The following is a 17,644-nucleotide window of genomic DNA, read 5'->3' as shown; positions in this document are numbered from 1 at the left end:
CTTTCCTAGGAGGCAGTTTGGATAATAATCATTACAAAAACAAGAATGGATTTCTAGCCTGCTGCCTTCACTCTTCCAGCACGTGAGGAACACGACCACCAAGCTTACATAGTGCTTTACACTTGGCTATTTTATCATTTAGCCATTCATTGCAGCACATCCCCTTGTTATGGCTGAGAAAAATTAAGTGAACATCTCCTGGCATTCTCTTCTACCACCAGCCTTGATGAAGAAGCAGCTCAGGTTGAGAAATAGGGCATTCGAGTGGGTGGAGTCACTCAACTATTTGGCAGATGGCCCAGAGGCACCATAGTTCTTTCCCAGGAACACAGTGAGTCAGATCCTACCCCAAGCTGTCTCCATTTCTAAGCATAGCAATCTTGAAATAAATGATTAGAAAAATAAGCCAAGGATTTATTTTTTTTTATTAAAAAAACAACTTATTGAAAAAGAGTAATGCTTTATACAAATTCCCATTACAAAACCCCAAAATATCTATGGGTCTGTTTCCAGGTATGGTAGCAGAATACAAAAATACCAAAATTGGATAAATTCAGGTGTAACAATTCTGTTGGCCATTTTGGACTATAGATTTCTTTATAGAGTTTAGCAAGTAGTAACCACATGCATTTACACTCACACATCATTAGGATCCATGTATGTAGCAAAGGCTCTTTGAATTATATTTTCTAGGAGCATAGACTTTCAGGTTTGGAAGAAATACTAAAATTTACTAGATTCAAATCTTCATATGATGCACTCCTTTGGATAACTTCTGCCATGTGGTTTCACTCTGCATTACCATTCCCAAACTACCTAACCTAGCAGTGTTAGCTGCCAGCTAATATAGCAACACCTCTGATGCCATTACTTAACAGATATCCACCTTGTATACCCTTGCAAATCCTTATAATTCAAAAAATCTTCTATACTTTGGCTTTGCCAATACTTACACTTGTGTTTTACCCATTACATCTGCAAACTCATCCTAAGTCAACTCTGAATTCCTGACAGGAGAAAAGCTTAGCCACAAAAAGCATCAGGCCCTGCTGATCGAAGAAACAGACTTCCTTAGGATCCTTTTCATTTAGTAAGCTGAATTTCACTGTAGTGTCTCATCACTTCAGAGATGGGTTAAGGTAAGAAAGCTCTTAAAATTTCTCTCTTTTCAGTCATTTGAAAAGTAATACAAAACCTACGCACTTAAATTCCTTAATTCTTTCCCCTAGTACACAACTTTCCACCCTACAAAACAACATTTATGTGTATCGCATCTCACTGGATCCCCACAACAGCCCTGTGAGGTAGGCAGGTCAGGAATTACAATCGCCTTTCTACAGATGAAGCAATAAATCTAGGGCAGTCAAGTGCCTTGCCCAAACTCACACAGTAATTGATAGCATCAAGACTCAAATCAGGTCTCCAGACACCAAAGCCAACACCCTTTCCATTGTATCATCTTGCTTAAGTGAAGTAGCACTTTCCACAGACTGGAAAACTAAGAGCAATTGTTAAAGTGGAACAGAGCACCAACGATGTGCTAGCCACAGCTGAAAGAAAGAAATCAGCCAGGGGAGAAAGGAAGGTGCTGGACGATGAGAAGGCGTGTGTGTAGGTTTGATTCAATGACATCCTAACAGCCAATTGGGCAAATAAAAACACTACTTAGGCATATTTCACGTTCAAAGAATGAGCATAATATCAGCTAATTAATACTTACTCCACCCCTACCAGCTGGTTAAGTATCATTATCTTGATTGGACAGACGGGAAAAGAGGAGAAAGATTAAGTGACTTGCTTGCAGCTACAGAGAGAATATCTGTCATCAGATTGTTGCTACAGAAAGTCTAGCACTTTATTCAGACAAACAGGCCATACCTCTCCGGGAAGAGTAAATTATACGACAATTACATATAAGACAACAATACAGCTGAGGAGAGCAGTAGGAAATTGGTAGTTTAGGGGGATATACAACTGTGAATAAGAGGCTTAAAAATTCAATCAATAAAATTGTGTTACAACACCTGAGAAAGCAGCACACAGCTACTCATTGGGATAAATATTTTCAAAGCAAACAAGAGTTTTGTAGGTCAGAGTACAGGGATCGTGTGGGAAGGTGAACAGGAATATATCGTCCTGGTCGTGCAGACAGATTTGCTCCCAAAGCTCTGATTTCTAAGAGATTCTTATTGACTTTTTAGGAATTAAATTACAGGTGTATGAAATGTGCTATCAGATTCAAAGGTTAGGCCCAACCGCATAAGAAAACAAAGGCATGAAAAATGACTGACTGATGACAAAGCAAGTGCTATAAGATCATAGTAAAATATAACATAAAATAGCATATGAAAAGGGCACAAGTGAAGAACTGAAATAATTCATACTTGGTAGAGTAGGTTAGGGCTTCTGTCCAAGACATGAAAAGCTGATGAAGGAGGGTAAATGATATTTGACCTATTATATATGTGCACATATAGAAAGAAGGGAAATATACCAAATAAACTGCTTATTTAATTAATATAGAATTTAATATATTTTCTTTTTTTAGATATATTTTATCTATGCTGGTACCAACGTAAGGAGAATAAGAGTTTCAACTAAATTTTTATAGAAAAACATGTATATATACATATCTATATATATTTACGGAGCGCCCCCTCCCCACATATGAGATGATTACTCAGTGGGAAGCAATAATACAAATGGAAAAGGCTTCCCTCCTGTATTGAGGAAAGGAGATAAAATAAGTCGTTTTTAGCACTAGGTATTTAAAAAAATATGTTTTTTTGTAATACCACAGTTCAGACTACAACAGTCAAAAGTCTAACGTCCTAATGTCAATGACAGTATTTCAATGTCCATTTTCTGTTTGTTCCAACAGGGATGTCTCCTTTTGCTTGTATGTTACACGTAGTCTTTCCCACTGGAAGGTGCAGGTTTTGGATAGGGCCGTGGAGTTGGGTAAGACGTTGTTTTTCGGGGACAAGAGCAGCAAAGTAGGCCACCCCCCAGAAGGCAGAGAGAAGCAGCAGCCCAGCCAGTGAAGAGGGCATGACCAAACTCATACCTAAAAAGAAAAGACAATGCATTTGTTTAATCGATGAATCTTTGGAAACTTTTCTAATATCATTAAGGAAAGAAATCACTATCATACTTATTATATTTTTTTCCATTGAAAAATAATCCTCCATGACCTCTTGCGTAAGTACTTTAAGGTTTGTGAACACACACACACAAGAATGTCTACATTGCAGTTGTTGACAATCTGCAATAGTAGATCAGACAACACAGCATGCAACACCAGGTTAATTACACAAGTATTTCCAAAGACATTTCCATGTGTAGGAGATTTGTAAAGCATGTTTATATATTTTAGAAGTCGGGTTTGCTTGGACCATGGTTCCTTGGCTAAAACTTAACAAGTCATGCTATTGCCATGTAGCAACCATATTCTATAAAAAACTGCTAGAGTGTGATGGAACTATTAGAGTTTTAAATAATTGATCCCAGGTACCTATATACACTGAAATCTGAAATTGATGGTTTTGTAAAAGAAAGCCTTCTAAGCAGCCCGTGGACCATTCTAGACTAAGCTGATTCAGGTGGATGTATTAAGCCAGACTCTTGGGGAGAGGATCTGTGACTGATGGTGAACAGCAAGAATAGAGAAGGGCTGGATCTAGAGTTATAAGGCCTGAGTTTGAATCCTGATGCAAACTCTCAACTGCTGCACTTGTGGGCTAGTAACTTCACCTCTCAACCTCAGTTTCTGCTTTTCCTTTCAGGGTCACGTGAGACAATGTAAATAACAGGTGTATAGAGCACCTAGCAATTTATAACATGCTTTCACATCCATTACTGGTCAAATTTTAGCCTACTGACTCCCCAGCAGTTTCTGTCCCTACATCATAAATCTTATGGGATGGGCTCCAACTCAATCATTGCAGTATGTGCTTTCCTGTACGTGGGTGATTATACAAAAAGAAGCACACCTTATCTCTAACCACCGCGATTTTTCATGCATTCATCCTCGCACTCAACAAACAGTAATTATATCTTAACATCCTGACTCTGAATGTAGTTATTAGGCTTTAAAGATGCGAACACGGTGAGACAAAGAGCCTTGTCTCTGATTAAAGTGTCATCAGATGAGAGCCAAGACGCAGCTGTTTAACTTCCACAACTTGCAATATTAAGAAAGAGGACCTCAGTAAAGTCAATTTTATAGTTGTGATGGAAAAAAAAATTTCAAAGTGGTATCTCAACTTATTTTTTTCCTAAATAAACTGTTTTTTCATAAATAAAATCAAACTATTGGGAATAAGGTATTATTCATTAACCCCTACAGTAGTACTATTTTTTCATGCAATCATAACTGTGTTAGTTACAAATAATCACAATTAATTGTTGTAAGTATAAGAATATACTTCAATAAAAGAAATTTCAAATATATTAGCATCTTTATTAATATTAAAAAAAAAAGTCCAGCATACAGTTGGAAGGTATAGAGCTTGGAACTTTTCTACTTTTAAGTGCATTTTGTCACCAACATAGGCTACTAAAGCGATTATCAAACTCATTTTAACATGAGTCATAGGCCATTCAAATTATTTTCAAGTTTGACATAAAATTCTGGAAGGCAAATCTGGGAAGCTATGGCACTAGCTGGACTTTGCAGACCATAAAAAGGGTATTTTCTCAGAAAACAAACTATTTTACGCACGAATAGCATTACCTGGCATTGACTGGGGTCATGGGGTCATAGAATTCTTGAACAATTCTATTGCCATACCATGCTGTGGCAACTAAAACAGCCAGACCTACAGAAATGCAAAACAAAAGACTATTAATCACTATGCAACACTGAGCATAAATATACAGCCCATTAAATTTATAAGTTTTTTACAAGAATTAAATTTCATCACACTGACATTTTTAATTTAGTCAATTTTAATTTAGATAATTTTAATTTAGGAAGATTAGAAGTTCAAACATGATTTATTCCAAGTATTCTGTTAAGACAGACAAAAATATTAGGTCAGAGTTAGGCATGGTTTATACTCTTCTTGTCATCTTATTCACTTATAGTTCAAGGTCACTGGTACAAATAATGCTTTTCCGGAAACAGTTCAACAGGTTCATGTCATTAAAGATCTCCTTCAAACATACTGTTATACGTTTGTATTGTTATACATTACACATTTCATCCAAACTACTTTAGATGAAGTCAATATCCTTATTAGCACAGAGTCACTTGCTAAAGGGAAGATGAACAACTCTTCTGCATTCTTCTTGACCAAAACTCAAAATTTACATTTCTGCAGAATCAAAAGGACAATAAACAGCTAGATAACAGGGAAGAGCAGGACCTGTCTCAGAATGGACCAGACCACGCAAATTCCTACTGCCCCACTCGCCAGACATGCCAGGGATTGCCTTGAGATTTGCTGAGGTGCCACGTCAGATCAATTTACGCAGCACACTCTCAATTTCCCACACATTTCATATTTCAGTAACACCAGAGAGAGCACTTAGTCAAAATAATTAATACCATCATTTACAAGAAGTATAAAACATCTCAATTTTTCTTATCCAAATAAATTAATAGTTTTTATAGTAATTCTAGGACACCATCAATGTAAACAGATTAAATCTTTCTATGCTAATCCTTCTTTCCCTGTGCCCCTCCCCTCACAAAAGGTCCAAGCTAATTGCTTCTAGCACTTGACAGAAAACACTATGGCTTTTGGCTGCTCAGATAGACCGTGAGAATGCTCTGGAACTTGCAACCCTCACTCCCTAGGAAGTCTCTGAAACTGACATGGGAGTGATGCCGTCACTGATCCAAGTTACAAGAAGGCAAGTGAAGAAAGAGCGCTATGTAGTAAGTTTATTCACAGCCTTTGATGTCAGATTAAACTGTTGGGAATAAAATGCCATCCATGCTTTTTCTGACAGAAGCTCATTTGGATAAACTGAAGGACTGCTCACTTGAACCAAACCTTTAGCAAAGCCACATGCACACTCCCTTCATTATTGGCTAGATCCACATATTACGCGGGGGCAAAGGCCCCTACCAGGTCTTTTGTCAAACAGAAAATGAGAAAGGAAAGTCTAATTCTAGTTTTTCCTAGTGGTAGATTATATCACTGGTGTCATTTTCAAAAACACTATACAAAATATACATAGTAGTCTATTGTTTTATATGTATATATTTATATACACATAAATACACACATACTATTTTATTTAATATAAGCCTTATTATAAGGCTTTACAATGGAACTGTCCGTGTCTTCCTCTGGCTCTCATTTTCTCAAAGGTCACATATCTAACTCATCAATCAACACTTGACTAAAGCACAAATACGTTTTTATTTTCTATGGAAAATGTAACCTCGTTCTTTTATCAAGGTTTTTTCAAGGGCTTTCTCTATTGTTTATTTCTTAACTCATTTAACCTAATTTCCTACCATTTCAACATTCCACCTCTACTCTAATTGGCCTTTCCCTTCATTGATCTATGGCTACATCCTGTTTATTCTGGAACTAGATCTGCCCACTTGGAATGTTGTCCTCATTTTTCTCCAATAATCCCAATCCCATCCATTCCTCACAGACCTGTATGATTCAGATATTCTTTATTTTCTCTCACCATATAGACCTGCCCACTGTGAGCACAGATCTCAGATTTTCATTTGGTTCCTGCTTGAGAATGTGAAAGTCAAGTGGAGTTAAGGTTTCTATGTCTCCAGATTTTAAAGGAATTGAAATAAATCAATTCAAGTGTTACGAATCCAACATAATCTAAGGAAACTGAAAACTACATCTTAAACCATGCCAGAGACACAGTGTAGTAAGGTGCAAGTGGAACACGGTCTCTCTTACCTGCAATAAGAAATATCACGCCCCCAATGACAGCCATCCGCATCTTCTGCACCTCATTGTCTTCCAAGCACTTCATACATTTCATGCCAACGGTGGCCACAAAAATGGCTATTAGTCCCAGCAGGATGCCAATCACCATCAAGGCTCTGGTTGCTTGTAAAGTACCTGGCAGAAAACATTTTAGAACATGTAAAAATCATGCCTAGACCAACAAGAGAAGAGTGGAAGAAGACCAAGTATATTTCAATATTGTTGTGTGGAAGAGAGAAAATTGAACTAGAAGCCAGGAAACCCCAATTCTAGTGATGTTTCTAGGCAACCAACATAGTTTCTTCTCCAGAAAAACAAATGCCTGGCTGGATGAGGAATAAGAAGCCCTCCAGCTCTAACATTTTGTTTTCAACAGTAAATTCGAAATCCTCTGGAAAAATAATTAATGATCTGGTTGAATAGGTTTAGCTGACCTAATACATCTTTAATCCTTACTAATGGAGCATGTTAACTCTGACATAACAATTATATGTATTACCCTTAATGTTAAACCATTTATAATTAAAATGGTTAACAATATATCTTGGTAATAGTCAACAGCTTTATACCTCAGTCATCAAGCACAGAAAAACCAGGTAAATATGGAAGATAAATGAATTTCTTATAGACTATCACGGCTGGATAAGCAACATTTGTATCTCCAGTAACTGGGGTGCGAGTAGGGGATATGTAAATGTCATTTTTTCAGAACAAAACAATACAAGCTTTGAGATGTTACTTCGGAACATCATAGATTCATATTCAGAGATATCACTAGTTTTTAAAACTATTTAAACTATCATACTGTAAAGTAGCAGAAAATAATTCAATGTAGTATTTCTCAGAATTCCACTAATTTTTGAATTTCCTGTTATCGTCATTGGTGTACTAAGTCATGATCAATAGATAGGGTCAGATTTGAGAGATTATGCCAGTCTGTTTCTTAAACAGTAAAAACATGACACCATCCTAGTGGCATAAAGGCACAGACTTTAAAAAAATGAGCTGAGGGCCGGCCCCGTGGCTTAGCGGTTGAGTGCGCGTGCTCCGCTGCTGGTGGCCCGGGTTCGATCCCAGGCGCGCACTGATGCACTGCTTCTCCGGCCATGCTGAGGCCACGTGCCACATACAGCAACTAGAAGGATGTGCAGCTATGACATACAACTATCTACTGGGGCTTTGGGGGAAAAAATAAATAAATAAAAAAAAATTATAAAAAAAAAATGAGCTGAAACTACACTGGTTAGATGCGTTTGATTAATTTTAGATTTATTTCCTCCTTCAAATAAAGATCATTATCTCATTGACAATGTTAACATGTGACAAGTATTTTTGCATATATAAATATTATTTACATTGTAACTAACCATGTTACCTTGAGTAAGCTACTTATTCTTTGGGATCACGTTTCTTTTAGGTAAAGTGTGAATGATGATATCCCTAACCAATGAGTTGGAACAATCGACTTCTTGAGGGTCTTCAAAAGTGGCTGACTTGATGGAAACAATTTGAATTGCACTAATTTAGACCTAGGCTCAGTCTTGGTATTCTCAGGGTTGAGAACTTATGTTACCAATCATAATTAACATTCAAGATTTCTAAAACATTACTTAGTTTTAATTTGTTAATATTTCCATCCTTGTCATAACCAATCTATAATAAAATCATAGTAATCTCTTTCTAAGAAGTATTAAAGGAACTTTTTACTGTATTTGAGAGAGATTTTGTAAGCCAAGATAAATTTTACTTGACTTATTATGAAGCAAAACAGAGGCACTCACCCCTCCCCTCACATATCCACCTCCTCAAAAGCGTGTGTGGTCACAGATGCACCCTACCCACACACTTATCTTAAGATTCCAAGGTGGCATAAGAAACGCTAAATCAAAACACGTGTTCCGTGGACCATGGGTTTACCAGGAACTGAAGCTGCTGATAAGATTATTATGAAACTTCTTCCTTGGAATCACAAACCATACTGTGGTATGAAGAGGAAAGTACCAAGGACTCCAAGTTAAGGCGTGTCCTTCCTTCTGATTTACCAACAGGTTTGCAAAAACAATCGTTACTTAGAAGGAAAATGAAAAATAAAATAACTAAGCTCTTAGGGCCAGCCCTGTGGCATATTTAAGTTCTCATGCTCCACTTTGGTGACCCAGGTTTGCAGGTTCAGATCCTGGGTGCAGACCAACACCACTTGTCAGCCATGCTATGGCAGTGACCCACATACAAAATAGAGGAGGATTGGCACAGATGTTAGCTCAAGGCTAATCTTCCTCAAGCAAAAAAAGAGAAAGACTGGCAACAGATGTTAGTTCAGGGCGAATCTCCCTCAGCAAAAAAAAAAAAAAAAAAAAAAAAACTAAGCTCTTATATATGACACAGATTTCAGATTTTGTCCTAAATTCCACTCAGAAGGAAAGCATTTCAGACAAAGAAACACTAGAAGAGGAGATGCTGAAAGTCACAAAGATGATCCACGTGCCTGGAGGATAGGGTCACCACCTGTCTGTTTGCCTGGACTATCTTACTTTTAAAACTACAAGTCCTGCATCTTGAGAAAGTCCTCAATGCTGGACATCTGGGACAGGTGGTCACTCTACTGGAGGATGACAGGATGTGGAAAGTAAAATGAGGTGGGTTTAGCAAGGTGAGAAAAAGGTATGTATCATGCAGGGCTTTGCAACCTCGGGTAAATGGTTTGGAGTTCATTCAAAGTGTAATCAGAAGTCACTAGAGGGTCTTAAAGGAGTGACAGAATTTTTACCCTTGGTATAGAAAGCACAATTAGTATATTCTTCCTATGCTAGCCCTTCAAATAAGTATAGCCTCTTACATCTCTCAGCCACCTCTCCTCTGTTTTCTCATAAATACTAAATTTTCCAGCGCTTCATTAATCACTTTTGTTGCTTTCTCTGATTTCTCTCCAAGTTTTCCACTTTGTTTGAGTTGCAGGGACCCAAATCGGACCCAGCTTCCATAATAATCATTCTGATCTGTACTTCACATAAAAACAGCAGGTCACCTGCCCAGCAGGTCTGAGCACTTGGCTCACAAGGCATTCTTCATGAAGAATTTACTGGGCCTCAACCTCATGAGTCAGGCTTGTCTAAAACCCCCGGGCAGGGAAGCCACATGGATAAACCACTGCAGGGCTTCATCTGCACTCACCTGGAAGGTTCTAATAGTCACAGTTTTCATCTCTAAGTTTTTTATTTCCCCTTCAAGTTCTCAAGGAAAACACATTTGATTCACAACATACCCATTTTACTCTTTGCACTTCTTTTACAAAGAGGGGACACATATTTGGTTCCGTGTTTGCTACAAACCTTGTTATATTTTATTTCTTTATAGAATAGTGTATTATTTGTAAAATGCACAAAAAATAATGGAGAAAATAAGAAAAACTATCCCCAGGATTCATAAAAACCATAGAGGAGGGGATCATGTTTCATTTTTTAAAAATCTGATAAAGCGTGTTATTTTGCAAAGCAATATTTTTCACCTATATCCTGGCATCCATTGACATATAAAATTTCTTTGTATTTTACAATACTAGATGGGCATCAAACACAAAATCTCATCTTGCTTCATTGGAGACATTTGGATGAATTTGTAACTATAGTGATATGTGGGGGGGAAATGTAGAAATACTGAGAATCATAACAGCATGAAAACTCACAAGCTAGCAAATGTAATGATGGACGACAAGTCAAAGTAAACAGGTGTTGTGTTACAGGTTATGAGGGTTTTATGTGCAGATAGAATCTAAATTGCACAGTTTTAAGCTGGAACCAGATGAATCCTTCAAATTAAGGTCTCATGGATGCCTTTTATGCCAGCGATCTAAACTAGGTAATCGTGAGCTCCTTGATCACTCGAGCCAGATATTTGTTCATATTTCCATCCAAAATACTAAGAACAGTACTTGGCAGGCTACATGGATTATTCAATCCATGTTCAATTAATTTAAATTAGAACATGTCTTTATTCTTTCAAAATTGTACTAATATGATAGGTAAAAATATTTACTCTCTTGTGTTTAGCTTAATCTTTGAAATAATACTGAAAATGCCTCCCTAGAGAGCATGGGGGGAGGGGTGATATACATAAAACCAGACAGTTCAGACCATTAAAAGCTAGAAGCACATACAGAGAGGGAAAAAAAATCATACTTTTTGTTTAACTTGATCTATTTTTTAAAATTTTCTAAATTTTAAAATTATGCATCGAATGAGCTTTCAAGATGAAGTTTTTTCCTAATGGAATGATGATCGGCAGGGCAGAGGAGTTGAGAAATATTTGAAAGCCACAGAATAATATTTTGCACTAGAGAGATACGGGGTAGCTTTGGACTATTAACTCTGAGCTGGTCTGATTGGATCAAATCTGGAAACAAATACAGTCCTTTCCTGGACGCTGAAATTTACAGATACTTCTACAATATTATCATCACTGACTAAAGCTGTCTGTGGAGAAAACTGTTAGCAAACATTCAACAGGTTACACTATTGTTTCTCATCATTATTCAGCAGTAAACGAAGGCAGGCTTTTAATTATACTTAGCTAGACTGATAATCTTGAGATTAAAGACCCCCTAAGGAGTTCTCACCACTTTCAACCTGAAAGTATAATTTGAAAAAATACTTACAAAGATCTCTACTTATAAGACAAGAAATGAGTTAGAAGTTACCAATCTACTACAGTTAGGTTAATCAACATAAGTGTAGCAAGACAAGCGTAGACAAGTTGTGGATTTTTTTTTTTTATTTCTAAAGCTTTTCTAAAGTCTTACTATACAAACAGCAGAATCTCCTGGGAATACCTGACATTGTTTATACTATGTACTGTCTATATTACTATATTATTACCCTATGTACTATGTATTATAAATAAAATAGATTTTAATTAAATTTGCATCCTCACATAGTCCCTCTTTCTGTCAGTAGTTGCTTAATAAGTATTAGACAAATAAATGAATTGACCATTGGGCAACTAGAACAAAAATGCTCTCTTCTCTGCAATTAAATGAGCTCATTACAGACTGTCATAGAATTATATTTTCATGGCTTTTTCATTTCTTAAGTCTTTTGCTTTTACTCAAGTTCAAAGTTTCTCAAGAGTTCTCATTGTTAGCATTTCCATTTTATTGATGGGTGTGACCTTAGAACACTGGCACAGTCAGTAATTGGAGTGGTCTGGGATGAGGCAGGGCGTACCACTTTTCAGGATGTCTGAGCAGTTTGGCTGCCTTTTTTTTTATTTCTTAGAGGAATTGCCTCACGATTAAATTTATGCTTCTATATTACCTCTATGCCACTTACTCATCACTCCAATCAAGGAAATCGAAACTATGTGACTCGCCTCTTTGTTTTCAATCACTGCAGTTAGTAACCAAGAATGTTAGCACTGGAAGGAATCAACGCTGGCACCTTGCAAATCACCTTAGCTGCATCCCTAGGAGGAAGACTAGGGCCTGGCTCATGTTAAATGGATGAGTGAATCATGGATTCATCTCCCCACTCTTCCCACTCTGCCCTATTTTATGAGTAGGGAAACTAGAGCCCAGACAGATCAAGTGGCTCATCATTAGACACATGGCTAATTAGTGCAAAACCAGAGTAAGAACTGAGAACTTCTGATCTCAAGCCTAGATTTTTGTTTTGACTTCCATCATTCCAAGAGTCAGAACTGATTCTTGAAGCAGATCTGAACACCAACGGCCCCTTGAACACTCTTGGTTCAGCAGGCCTTATGCAGTCCAGGAAAGCGTAAGTGGGTTCCCTCCTCTCTGCCTCTGCTTCAAAGAGTGTCCAAGTCAGTGATTTTGTCTCTTTGATTGAGCCTGACATCATGGTGAGAGTGCTGGGAAACCTCACTGACAACCAACACTCATTAAGCACACCTACACACATGTGGATTCATGCAAAGCTAGTTGAACAGGCCAGAGGAGCTTATAAACAAATTACAGAATCCCCAGGTTAGATGAGACTTAGAGAGAGTCTAGCCTAACCTCCTATTTGTCTGGTGCTTGGATTTTCTCTATAACACTCCTACAAAATGCTTACTTATTTCTCTGCTTGCACACCTTTCACCATGCAGCCTCCTAGGGCAGCCCAATGTTTGGACAACTCTAGCTACTAAAATCAAGCAAGAAGAAGCAATTAACTAAGCACATAAAATAGGCATTAGCTTGCCAAAAGTTGGAGAATTAGATCAAAACAGGGCAAGATGTACCGTTTAATCAAGAAAAGTCTACTGCAACTGTATCTGGCATTCTCCTTTGTATATTCCAACTATTGGCTGCAGGAGTCATCAATGTCAATAAACATCAAATACTTTAGATGGAACTGAACAATATACAGTGTAACATTTGTTTCCCCAGGAAGTTTCTCAGTTACATTTGCATAAACTGCTTTGCAAGAACCACCTAAAAGAAGCCCTGATATATGTCATTTCCTATACTGGTTGAAGAACACCGTCTCCCTTTAGATACTTTACGAATGTCATGTGCTTTTTACAGCTGACACCAGTTAGAGCAAAGGAACAAGGGCTTTTAACACGTCTAGTGCTACAACCTTGATAAATCCCTGTATATCAACCCTAAGATGCCAAGCGGGCTCCACTGGCAAAGAGAACAAGGTACAATTTCAGGAAACTTCTAGCCAAGCTTTTCACCTGGAAGCACTTCATGGAATGCAATCTTTTACCAGGAACACTACATATAATCCTGTTCACCTCTAGTTGTCACAGAACAAGATAAACAAACACATAGAGACAGAGATTGGATTGGTGGTTACCAGAGGGGGAGGGAGGAGGGAGGAGGGCGAAAGGGATAATTCGGCCCATGTGTGTGGTGATGGGTTGTAATTAGTATTTGGGTGGTGAACATGATGTAATCTATGCAGAAATAGAAGTAGAATGATGTACACCTGAAATTTATACAATGTTATAAACCAATGTTACTGCAATAAACAAAAAATTAAAAAAAAAAAAGAAATACAAACCTTGTCTTAGATATGAAGAGTCAATGTTGTAATAAAGCTAGTTCTGCCTAAAAAAAAAAAAAATGATGTACCCAAACTAGCCAACGAATAACCACCCCAGGTCTCTACATGAGTTGAACGTGAGCACCACTGCACAGGTGGAGAAATGGAGACAGGTTCTCTGGGCTCCATCCAAAGGCATCCAGTGAGTCACTGGCAGGCTGGGGAGAATACCTGTGAGTCAAGGCTCCCTCTTCTGAGAATCAGTTTTGGGAGAAAGGCCTCCGCCCCACCTTGGATAAACTCTGGCTTTAAACTAAAACAAAAAGAGGAATCTGATCTGGAATTAAAGAAAAAAATAATTCATCAGGAAGAAATCTCCAAAACATGAATGAAGGGAAGGGGGAGGTATTGTTTGGTTCTTCCCCCATAGCTTCAAAAATTGTAATAGTTATATTCACTAGGAATAAATAAAAATAAAAGATTTTAACACATTATCATGTGTAGCAATGATTTGTTTGAGTATTTACAACATGGGTCAATCTGATTCCATTTGGTCATTTAAGGAAGTTAAAAGGAAACCTATTTAAACATGTTGTAAATGAACTATTTTGATCAGAAGAATCAGAGACGTCTCCGCAATTGCCTGTAGAAACTTCTCCATCTGCCAATTCCTCCACGTGACACCCAAAATGCCTGACACCATTTCCTTACATGTATTTATCTTTCCACAGGGAGATTCAATGGTTATATAAAGGAGTGTACCTAATACACGCCTTATATTTGGTATAAAGGAATCCTAATCTGGGAACTCTGAAAAACTGAAACGACAACCCTCAAAACCACCATGCACACGGACTAACCAAATTCCACAGGTGTTCAAGGTGTTTACGCAGATTCAGACAGATTTAATAACTCAACTATATGGCTTTTGACAAAACCACATGCAGGAGGCAGACGAAACAACTGAAGTAAACTTGAGCAAAGACAACGTTGCTCACCCTCAGCACACAGAGGGGGCTGGTGGGCAGCCTTGTCTATCTAGGCAAAGACAAAGGAAGCTTTTCTTCAAGTTAGTTCAAGCATAACAGAGACGTACCGCTGGACAACTAATGTAACATCTCAAGGAAGATACTATAGCCATGAATTGTTATTACCTAAGTGAGCGGGAATTTAATGAGTATCTGACAAGGCACTGGAAAGCTTTTATTTAAAAAAAATAATAAAAGGAAAAGGCCATCTTGTCATCCTTCTCCTCACCGTCCTTAGGAACATTTCTCTAAGAAGGGAACATCTGTTACATAGAAATTCCTTTGTGGAAGATAGAAACTTGCAGAAGACCCACCCTTCTCTCATTACCTTCCTCCCCCGGATGACCTCTGCTTTCATGAGCTGTGTCTCTCTCCTCTGCCACATTTTTCTTCAGTGCCTTCACTCGTCCCTCATATTATGATGGGAGGTCATTTAGGACTTTTCTTTCTTGTCCTTTTTCCACCTGCCACCAACCTTTGCTTTCCAAAATAACACAACACAATCTGCCTCCTCTGAAGACCCCTGGCTTGAAAGCTAAACTCTTCAGGGCACTCTCAAGAGGCTTCTTCAAGGAAGTGCAGAAGGGGATGCAAAGGGGCCTCCCCACACTTAGTGGATCTTAAAAATCAAAAGATTCAAACTCAAGTGTGAGTAGAAGACCCTGAGCTGGGACGTTCCATGTAGCAATGTGACTTTCACCATGAAAACTCATAGTAAAGATAGATTTTAAAAACTTATCTAATACTCTAGGATTATCTATTTAATTTTACAAACTTGAGAAGATACCAGGCTCCAAATTTTTCAAGGCATACCATTCTCTTGTCCAAACCCTACCATTCCTCAATTTACACAGAATCTTAGGATGTCCAGGAGAGGCCTAGGAGCTCAAGTTTGAGTTGGGTCATCACCTCTCAATCTTCACCTCAATCTCATCCGAATCAAACCACACCTAGAGGAGTAGAAAGTGCCACCCAGGGAGTTAGAGGAAAAACTAGCGCTTAGGCCCGGGCCTCCCCTTTCCCAACCACGGTTCTCTCCTCTTCCGCCGGACAGAGCACATGATCAGAAGATTCGATCAACCCAAGACTGACAGCCACGTAAATCACACATGAGAATCATTTGGAAGCCCCTATTCCAAAACGGAGCCACTGGGGCTCGGGGTGTCTGGTCACACTGTGGGGATGGGGAATGGACTCACTGTTCAGATTCAGCAAGGAGTCGAAGACTTTGCACTGGATCTGTCCGGTGCTCTGCGACACGCAGGACATCCAGAGCCCCTCGTAGATGGCCTGGGCCGTCACGATGTTGTCGCCGGCGTAGGAGTAAATCTTCCACTGGGGCAGCGCCGTGCTGACGATGGTGCCGATCCAGCCCAGGAAGGCCAGGATGAAGCCCAACAGCTGCAGCCCCGCGTTGGCCATGGCTCGCTCGGGCGCCCGCGCCGCTCAGGGGTGGCAGGTGCAGCAGGCGGAGTGGCGGAGTTGGCAGGTGCGCAGCCGGGGCTCCCGGGGGTGGCGGAGCCGCGAAGAGGCAGTTATTGCAAGGAACCCTGTTCCCTGCGCCGCTGCTGCAGAAGCTCTGGGTCCGGATCCGGGTCTGGGTCGGAACTGGAGTCTGGATGCGAGAAGCCGCGGCTGCGTCCAGGCTCCGGGACTGAGACGCGGACCCGCTGGGCGCCGCAATTTAAAGCAGCTCCGCCCCGGGCCCGGCCCGGCCGCCGTGCAGCGCCCCCTGGCGGTTTCAGGGCGGCTCGCTGGGAAAGCGAGAGGGAGCCTGACTCCGCCGCCGCGCCCTCGGCGGGAAGGTCCCGCCCGCGATGCGGGGACAACCTGAGAAGGATCAGGAACGCGGTGTGCTCCCGTGCGCGCTCCGTCTCATTTCTCCCCTCGGTACTTCTCCTCTTGTGAGCCCTCTCAGGCTTTCCATTCAATCTACATTTATCCAAAAATTACTATGTAGGTGTCAACACATTTTTAAATGATAAAGATGAAAAATAGAGCTCTCAGGAGACCTACAGTTTCGTTTTCGACTTTTTTCACTCTCTCATTAAAAGGCATCTCCTGTGTATCCCCATTCCACCTCCCCTCCCTCACACACACTTCTCTCCCTTTTGCTCTGCTTCCTCCTCTTCCGCTTCCCTCCTTCTGCCCCTTCCTCCCTTCATAGTCTCTCCTAGAATCATATATTTCTGCAAGGGTTGTAAGAAATCTTTTTACTTTATAGGTTAGGAAACTGAGACCCAGAGAGGGAACATGATTTCCGTAAGATCACACAGCAAGTTAGTAGCATATCCAGTGCTGGGTTCTTAGCCCACACTACTTTCCACTGCATCTCAACTTGACCAAAATCTATGTCGTGTAATCTATCATCCTCATGAAAATACAACCTACCCTCCTCCGCTCACACACACACACCAGCCTCTTCCCCACAGCCATTTGTCTTAGAGCAATGACTCATTCTTGGAGGGATCTGGCCAGTAGACTCCCACCTCCCCAGAGGGTGTTTCATTAATGAATTATCAGATGCTATTCATCAAAGGTAAGAGCATCTACACTGTCTTCCTCCAGTAGAAAGAGGAGTGGGTTGGGATTTAAGAGGTCTGGGTTCTGGCTTGCTTTTGCAGTGACTGGCTATGGCCACACCCCTAGATTTTGGTCTAGTTGAGCCTTTAGTTTCCCTCTATGGGTATCTAAAGCTTCCTTCTCCGTA

At 39.6% G+C, this 17,644-nt stretch overlaps 1 protein-coding gene across 1 annotated transcript; it reads right to left on the bottom strand.

Annotated features, from left to right (window-relative positions):
- Positions 1–402: 402 nt before the first annotated feature.
- CLDN1 (claudin 1) lies at positions 403–16,565 on the bottom strand. Its single transcript, XM_058556119.1, has 4 exons — positions 16,134–16,565; positions 6,888–7,052; positions 4,736–4,820; positions 403–3,067 (listed from the first exon to the last, which is right to left on the bottom strand). Exons 1-4 carry the CDS (start codon positions 16,354–16,356, stop codon positions 2,905–2,907), a joined length of 636 nt encoding a protein of 211 aa, XP_058412102.1. The 5' UTR covers positions 16,357–16,565; the 3' UTR covers positions 403–2,904.
- Between the last annotated feature and the right edge of the window lie 1,079 nt (positions 16,566–17,644).

This window comes from Diceros bicornis, chromosome 15, assembly GCF_020826845.1.
Source record: "Diceros bicornis minor isolate mBicDic1 chromosome 15, mDicBic1.mat.cur, whole genome shotgun sequence".
NCBI lineage: Eukaryota > Metazoa > Chordata > Mammalia > Perissodactyla > Rhinocerotidae > Diceros > Diceros bicornis.
This window is presented reverse-complemented; position numbering and strand designations above follow the sequence as displayed.